Source organism: Pyxicephalus adspersus, chromosome 6 (assembly GCF_032062135.1).
Source record: "Pyxicephalus adspersus chromosome 6, UCB_Pads_2.0, whole genome shotgun sequence".
In the NCBI taxonomy this organism is placed as follows: Eukaryota; Metazoa; Chordata; class Amphibia; order Anura; family Pyxicephalidae; genus Pyxicephalus; species Pyxicephalus adspersus.
The window spans coordinates 47,322,152-47,331,253 of record NC_092863.1 but is presented as its reverse complement, the minus strand read 5'-3'; the positions used below and the strand labels follow the sequence as shown (position 1 = coordinate 47,331,253).

General features: G+C 35.9%; 1 protein-coding gene across 4 annotated transcripts in view; it reads right to left on the bottom strand.

Annotated features, from left to right (window-relative positions):
* Positions 1–3,007: 3,007 nt before the first annotated feature.
* Positions 3,008–9,102, bottom strand: part of TBX1 (T-box transcription factor 1) — a 28,692-nt gene continuing 22,597 nt past the window's right edge. For all 4 annotated transcript variants that reach the window (XM_072415669.1, XM_072415670.1, XM_072415667.1 and 1 more), the window contains 2 exons: positions 8,805–8,902; positions 3,008–4,736 (listed from right to left, as the gene is read on the bottom strand). In XM_072415669.1, coding sequence (XP_072271770.1) covers positions 4,351–4,736; positions 8,805–8,902 — 484 coding nt within the window. In that variant the 3' untranslated portion in view covers positions 3,008–4,350. The remainder of the gene's footprint in view (positions 4,737–8,804; positions 8,903–9,102) is intronic.

Sequence of the window (9,102 nt, the reverse complement as noted above, 5' to 3'; positions counted from 1 at the left end):
ATAACCTTTAAAAAGGGGCTTTTTACAGATTTTAAAACCCAAATCAGAGCATTTAAAAGAAGTGTCCCCAATCACCACCACCTGATGCAGAATATATTACAACAGAATGTAAGAGAATCATCAAACTCCAAGAAAACCTTCCCTTATTTTTTTTTTTTTTTGTCTGTGCAAACTTAAACTAATACTCTTTTTCAAGATAATATACTTATGTGGAGTAAAAAACTGTCCCTTTAGCTATTATTGTGTGTTGAATGATCCAATATACCATCTCTGCCATTCACATACCACATACCGGTATGTTCTTGTTTCCGATGATAATTAAGAAAATAAAGGTGGTCTGATAATAATGTATTATGCATAATGTATTCAGAGGCCTCTTTGAATAATCACCAAAAAAGAACAAATAAGATAAATCAATAAACTTGTATATAGGACTTGTATATAGAATTATAGGACTCATAGACTGCAGACTTCTCTGCTTTCTTACACATCTTCTGGATAGGATTGCAAATTATAAATCTTCCAGGGTAGACAGGAGGAGGCATCACACAGCTACTTGATTAACGGTGTATGATGGAAAGCGGAGCATGCTGGTTTATGACATATGACAAAGGTGATGACGCAGCCATGGTGCTCAGTATACACAGATACCAAGTAGAATATCAGGCCCTTACTTTTACATTTATTAATTTTTCCTATGAAATCAGGTTACCAGTAACAAGTAGATTTCTGCACCCAGGTGTAATCTAGTTATTATTAAATAAAAAAGTCCTGGCTATGTACACTATGTCCCCTGTGTGTGTTGCTTGATTTTGATTTGAGTGTACCTTCAGGGATCCTGGAGCAGGTGCATAGAACTGATACCAGAAGAAGAACAACATGTCTAGAGTACAATACAGCCTTTCAGACTCACACATAAAAAGGCTGAGATATTAGACAGCAGCAGGACAAACACAGGGCAATAACAAAAGTAAAGTCAAAGTTTCAAAATCCTATTAACCTCTTAAGCATCAGAGATGTGCTTAGAGCTTGTATGCTACATATCTTGGCTTAAAGAGTGTTTCAAATATATATACAGTGGTACCTTGGTATAAATCCTTAATCCGTTCCAGATCCTTGGACTTATGCCAAACAAGACTTATACCAAACAAATTTTTCCCATAAGAAGTAAAGGGAAAATGAATAATCCGTTCCCATGAAAAAAAATCCTATAATTATTGGCATAATATACATTGATGGGGTTGTAAAAAATAATTTAAACACTGCTTAATACTAAAATACATAAATACAAAAGCAATTAGATGAAATAAATGATAATTTAACCTCCCTTTACCTTGCTGAGAAGAGTAGAGTGCCTACTAGGATGGTGCTAAGAAGGGAGGAGGAGGAGATGTTCTGTAATTCACAGAGAGTTATAGCGCAAGTTGTTCACTGAATGGTGGCAACTGGCGTACTGACACTCATGGGCAGTCGTGGCTTTGTCTTGAGAGAGGTAAATAAGGGTAGCACACCGTGTTATGACTCATTTTTACCCATACAAGTTCTAGCACAAAGGTTGTATACCAAGCAAAATTTTTTGTGTCCAAATAGGACTTGGTAATACCAAGTTTGACTTAGTCCAAAGTGGACTTATACTGAGGTACCACTGTATATTTATGCTATTGACGGAAGAATAAAATCAGTAAACCCTATAAATCCTTTATAAGGACCCAACAACCAGCAAAAACAAGATTTTGAGAAATGTATATATATATATATATATATATATATATATATATAAGCACCTATCAGAAACATGGTGGAAGGTAGGTATATCTTCTAGCTGGTATGTGTGTTTGTGTGTGTGTTATTTATATGCCTTTTTAAGATATATATGGGCGTTCTTTATCTACCTCAAATTTAGCTTTAATCATGTAAAACAGTGAATGAATATGTCGTAACATAGCCATAGGTTATGTGAACAAGAGATGCGGCTGTGTTTTTTGATTGGATATGGTATGTTTACAGTTCTTTTATGTTTTTCTGGTTACTGTTTGTTGGTTACCTGTTATATATTGTTTCCAGGATTTAAATATAACAAAAAATGGAAAATGAGGGTGTGGACAAAATGTTATAGGAAGCGACTTTACTTGTATTTTAATGTCCTGTTCTGTACTATCACATGGTGGTTTCTGTACATAATCTACTGATTAAGATTGTTTTTTTAATGCTTCTGTATATGTATATATGTATATGTTTTTAATTATTTTATATCTTTTGTCCTATCTTTCTAATAAAAATTATATTAAAAAAAAAAAACAGTGAATAAAAATCCAGATTTTAATTAATGAATGAATACAGCCTTCATTCAGTTTACTAAAAAAAACATTTACTTGCCAAAGTGAAATGTGAAGACATATTTACTAAAGCAGCTGAGAATCTTTATGTTTGTGTGGGTTTCCTTTGCTCTGGTTCCCCCCAAAAAACTGGTATGTTACTTGGGTTCCCCTAAAAAACTGACGTTTAGATTATGCCATGGCCCATTGTACCATGACTATAGTAGGAATTCCGGATTATGAGGGACAGTTTGTGACATTATTATGATCTCTATGGGGCTATTTAAATGAATGATAATATAATAAAGCAAAATCATGATTACTTATTTCTTCTTCTTGTGACTGGATAATAGAAGTGAACATTTACACAACATATTGTGTGAATATTACTCTAGTAAAAGCTGCACCTTAGGCATGGTACAGGATGAATGCTACATACACTCTCCACTATAACCAGAGAACCTGGTTTTACTAATCCTGAAAAGTGAGATTCCTTCTATCTTCAGTTCCAAGGAGATGTGATCCATATAGATGAATCCATTGTCCTTTTTGTCTCTTTCCTTCTATATAAGCCATGTTGCTTCATGCTATGATGAACATTTTCATGGAATAGGGCACATTGTTGCGTTTTTCTATGTGACTAACCAGTTTTCTCATGTAACACAGAATAAAGAATGCAAGATAGATCAAAGAAAATAATATTTATGTAAGCAACCATTCATTTTTTCATTTCTCAACAGGTTTTGTTTCTCTACATACATATCTACAAATGTATCTGCATTTCTATCTACAAAGCTTGCAGAAATGAATGCTGTAAGATCGAATTTCCTTGTACATTATTGGTACATTATTAGCAAGTCTCAAGAAGAAAATAAATAAAAGAGCTGCTTAATTCTGTTCAGGTAAATAAATAGAAATTCAGGGACACTTCCACTCTGCAGTACATCAATTCTGGTTTGGCTTTGTCATATGTTTTGGGCTTCGTCAGATAATTTGGCACAAACTTATATGCAGAATGTTATTTCTGCAAACAACCGATATGAAAATATTTGATAAAACCTGGCAAAGTATCTACAACACTAAAGGTACAACCTTGTAGATGAATAAAACTCACATTTTAAAAATACACTGCAAATATATAACATTATTTAACATTCGACTTTATAAAACACTTTTTTTTCCATTGAGTCATTGAGTTATGATAAAGGTTGTTGGATGAACACATGTATTACCTTGATTGCCTTGTTTATGGCAGAAGTGCAGCAACATGTGCACTTTCCTTTTGTTTTACAGGATTGGTGATTTGTGGAAGGAACATAAGATATACAGCAATAATTTGCATGGTTGTAGTTTAATAGCACAAAATGTGCAATTTCATTTACAATAGTGCAGCCAACACTTCACTCTCCAAAATAGTGAAAATAAAAAAGTATCTTAATACCTTAAAGTTCTGCCGCTCAACATACATTGAACCATACTGTACATTTATTTCCACAAAATACAATCAAAGAGCACAGCAACAAAAGCATATGGCTTCATTTATGCAAGAATAGTGCAGCTGACCTTGCAGAAGTCAATGCCCTTTGTAAGTCTGAAAGATACAGTCATCCAACAGTGCAGATGAGATGGCTGAAGCTGCTTTGTCCCATCCAGTAGAATTGGTTGAACTGAACATGTACTGAATTCCACTTTAGTATTCCTAGCTTGTCACTGTGTACACCCATTGCACAGCATCACAGCAAGTCAATGACACCTCCCAAGTGCCTTCGCTGGCAGAGCTTGTCCTTCCTCTTGACGTATTGTCATAACAGCCCAGCAGGATTATGTAGAAGACCCGGCTTGTTTAATGGCTGCTGTTACAATCACAATAGAAACTGAAGGTCTGCCCCAATAAGTTTAGGGAGTGGGCAAGTTTAATTTCAACAGTAATGTAATATCCAAAGCATACACTACTGAACAATTAAAATCATGCATAAAATCCATTGTCTAATAACTTTAAATAGTTGTCAGTAAGATCGTTTTGTTCCATTGGTTGTTATCTTGGCCCATATTCATAACTGCTAGGTGCACCAGCTGTGGAATACATATTAGCTGCTGCTGGGTTCATATGGTGGTGATGGTAGCCATGTCCTCTAATGCTTGGCAAGGGATAGGGGGTCGGTCTCGTTTTTGCTCCTAAATAGTGATCGTAGCTTGTTGGGTACTTGTATGGGTGGTGATGAAGAGGTTCTGAACCTTGAGAATGTGGGTCCAGACGCAGTTCATGAGGGGGACTGGGTCTGCCAGTGCTAAGGGGCACAAGTCCACCTGGTACAGGAAGTGAAGGGCTAAGAACTCTGGACATAAGTTGCTGGTGGGCTGCATCCCCATGTATTGGAGTGCCGCTGGTATCCCTCTCATATTCTCTTCTGCCGTCTCCATCTGAAATGAAAGGAAAAAAATGTATTCCATTAAACAGGGAAACTCTTTTTCCTGGCTGTTCAAGAATGAAATACTCACTCTATAAATAATGAAAAAAAAAAAACTAAAAATGTGTGGGTAGCCTGCACCAGGAAGTGTTAACAATAGAACACTTTGTTTAAACAAAATCAGAGTTATGGAAAAAAAACATTAGGTGCAGGAGATATAATCACTGTGCCTAGCCCTGTTTGACCTTCCTCACAACTGTTATCAAAAGTCTTAATTACACATATACTTTTACAGCAGCATATAATGCAACACTGAACAACAGGTACATATTATGCTTCTCATATTGTACATGACAATATAATGTACTCATTATATGCTCTACATATGTTAAAAGTTTTTTTTTAAATACAATCATGCTTTGATCAGATTATTTACATTTGACATCTTTTTTTCACGTCATGTTAAATAATTAACAGACTACAGTTCCTTTTCCATATGCTTCTATACACACATTTGGATGGCAGATTGCCTTGACGGTCCTGTGCCCCATCCTTCTCAAAGATCAGGTAGTCAATAAACACAATACCACATATGCTGGTCAGTGGAGTTTATTCATTAAAAGAGTAAAACAAATCCTTAATTAAAGGAAAGCATTTATTCATTTTGCAGGATTGGTTGACTGAAGTTAACAAAGCTTCACTTTATTTACTAAGCTAAATAAACATTATCCGCTTGTTTAGTAAATCAACTCCACTGAATCTGTTTGGTGGTCCTATACAAGACACTTTATACTTGCAAGGTCCTAAATTTGTCTCAGTACTGTCTTCTTTTTAAAGCTTATTATTTTGCTATTTTTGTATTAGTAAAGGAAATTCTATGAGAATAATTTCTAATTTACTTCCACTAAACCTAATTACAGGATATACAATTGATATATGTATTAAAATTGATGGCATAACACATCTACACTCATTTAGTGTAGGGTATAAATGAAGGAGATGATTATTGATTGATTATTGAAATCAGAAGTGTTTGATGGGTGACTTGGTCTCCCTGCACCCCACATTTTATTCACTTCACTTGAAGGGTCTTTAATGTCCTTCTGGTCTGAATATTCAAGTAATGCGTACAATGATTCTTCCATTGGCATAGGTAAATCGCCTTAATGATGGTTGTGTTACTTGGCAAGGTATTTGTATATTTGTCAGCATTGAAATTTACAAAAAATCCTGCTAGGCAGGTCAGCCAAGTTAGTGACCCAATATTTTTCTAGTGCAACCAAGCAATACAACTTGGTCACCTGCCTCTCCTGAGCCTGTGATTGGATAGTGGAGGATAAGCATCTGCCCAATAACCCAATCCATATCCTTCTGTCAACATGTTCCTTGTCAGCACATGTGTAACTTGTGGCAAAGCCTAAGTGGCCACCAATGTTGCCTTTTTTATCTGCATAGAGTTCAACTATGATGTACATTTTGTTGTTAAATAAGAGAAAGCACATACAAGTGTTAGTACAAACAGTTAATGTTTGGTACACCTACATACTTTTATAGCTGAAAATCATCTTTAGTTCCTGCTTAGTAATACAAATCTATTATAATGCTGACAAGTTGATTTTGGGCACAGACAAGGAAAATATAAAGACCAAGGTGGAGGCAGAAGAGTAAAACATTCTCATTTGTTATTATTGCTCTCTTGAATTCAATGGGTCAGATGTTCTTTCACCCTGTTAGTAAAATAAACAGGGGGCTTTGGGATTGTTCCTAGCAGAAGCTGCCAACAATGCAGAAGAGCCTAGGTGAATAGTAAAGCACACATTTTCCAGCTCTCCGTACTCCGAATTCACAGGGGACGAAAAGGCAACACAACTGCTTTGAGCAAAAAGCCTCCAATCCACCTCATTGTGCATAACTAAAACCTGTGTCCTCCTGACAAGACATTCTTATAGGGATGAAATCTGAAAGAAATGACTGACAAGTATGTGCACGCTTGAAATTTCTTAAAGTTGTGTAACCCTAAACAAACACAGACTGCGTTTATTTGACCAGACCCAAAGTGTGCTATACAGGATAGGCCCCTTGTTGTCTCTACAACTGTTTGCTCTGCATAATGGAAAATAAATACATGTGAAATGTACTGCTGTGTGACACTTGGAGTCTGGAGTGCAAGTAGCAAGGAAAACTCCTGGAGTTAAGCTCATTTACAAAAGCATACAAGTGGAGACCTTGTCGTGCTAAGGTCATTAGGAAAATGGCTTCTATTTTGACACGTATGGGTTTTACACGTAAAAATGGCAGGGGCACATGGAAGAAACCAACAATGTCTGCTTGTTCTTCATAGTCTAGCAAGTAAATGATTAGACATTGGTGAAAAGACGTGAAAATTCTACTTCCGTATACAAATGGGTGACCAGTTTATTATATATATATATATATATATTTATATATATATATATATGTGTGTGTGTGTGTGTGTGTGTGTGTATACAGACAGCATAATAACAACATTTGTGTTGTGACATTCACTGGGTGTATTATCACTAAATCTACATTTTGGTTGTTTTTGTACTATGCTTACGATGAATTATTTTTACCATTGAATTACATTTTAGTGTTTACAATGATTCTTCCTCTAGTGGCTATCAGCAAACCAGACTTTAAAGTGAATTCCTTCTGGGGTAAAGGGTAAACCATGTAAAGAATATATTGTTTTAGTAGTAAACAGAAGAGCAGAGGAAATACCGCATAGCACTGCTTTTTTATACTTATAAAATGCGTCTGACATACATTTTTGTGATCAAATGATTTTTTGATCAAATGACATCCCCATGAGCTCTGGATTTCCTCTTATGTGCTTTAAAATGTATCAGAAAAAGTTTCATCCACAGTCAAAGCATAGTCCTTCACATGACTATATGACACATGTACTTTTCCAGAAAAGGAGAGATAACCATAGCACATCTCAGGAGTTCACATGCTAAGCAAATATTGGTACATTGGCATCATCTGCCATTCTGGGTGGGCGATAAGCCTTTATCTGGGTACTTGTCATAATATAGTGTTAAGGCTTACAATGCTGAATAGGCCAAAACAAGATGGAGACTTTCATAGCATCTGAAAACAGCACTGTTAAGAGTTCTTAAGTCTGCTAAAGTAAAGAAAGTGGGCTGGCAGGGATCCTGATGCTTAGATCCTACCACTATGACCGAGACTGAAGCAAGCACCCTACAAGAAAGAAGCCAGATGCAAAATCCAGGTTTCCTCTTTAGGAGCTGCTTTGAAAATGCTGACAACGTTTATATGTGTTGTCTTTAGCATTTCCTCCAAGTTCAGGGGGCCAGACAGGGACGTCAGGGATGTTGAGGTGATCCAGAAAAAAAAAAGCCAAAATAAGTACACCCCCTTCTTTCCACTGCCCTGTCCAAGCACACAAAACTGCAGAGTCAGATGCTGATTATTAAATATGCAATAAGTAATATGGCTGGGGCGGGGGTACATGTTGTATTCTGTCTCTGCTATGCTAAATTATTATTGACTTATTATTGTACAAAGTAAATATAATAATTTGCAGACATAAGCAATTATTCTAGTAAGGAAATAAAGTTTCCATTTGTCTGGAAATTATGTGGTCAAAGGCAACAGTCCTATTTACTGGTTTGTAGAGAGTAATATCACGTCACGGTGTCATAGGTCCTGTTGTTAAGTAATTCTCAAATATATGTTCCTGTACAGAAGCCACTGTTTAATTAATATCTCCTACACTCCAATATAATAAACATGGATTGATAATTACCAGTGAATGTTCTCCAGATGACCCCTTGTGGGTTTTTTTAACAACATATCTATTATCTATGGTCTGTTTTACATATTGTACATTATTAAATGTTTCTTATCAAACATAACCCCCTGGATCTAGGTTTTATTATTATATTCTGTTATTACTTAGACCTGTCAGTTTTCACTATTTGCTTTCATAGGGTCATTCCTTTTAATAGAACATGTGTACTACAAATTCTTCTAGCATAGCCATGTTGTGGGCTAGCATATTGATAAGCATCAAGGCTAGGAATATTTCACTGACCTTTGTCACTTCCATTCTGTGGAGGTGATGAAACTGGATTCCTGGACCTTGCAAAGGCGCTCATAAGAGGAAGGGATCCTGGCCGATGATTCCTTGGCCTGTCAGATGACATAAAAAATGAGTGAATCCCAAACTTGTAAATTACCATAAGCTGAATACTTGGACAGATGTAGCAATGAGGCAAAATGAAATATGTTTTTCCAGGAGAAGTCTGTGTATTTATTTAAAAAGTACAGTATGTTGACCCAGCTGGGGCTAAATAAGCACAAGACTTGTAAAGCAACCAGAAACATTGTAT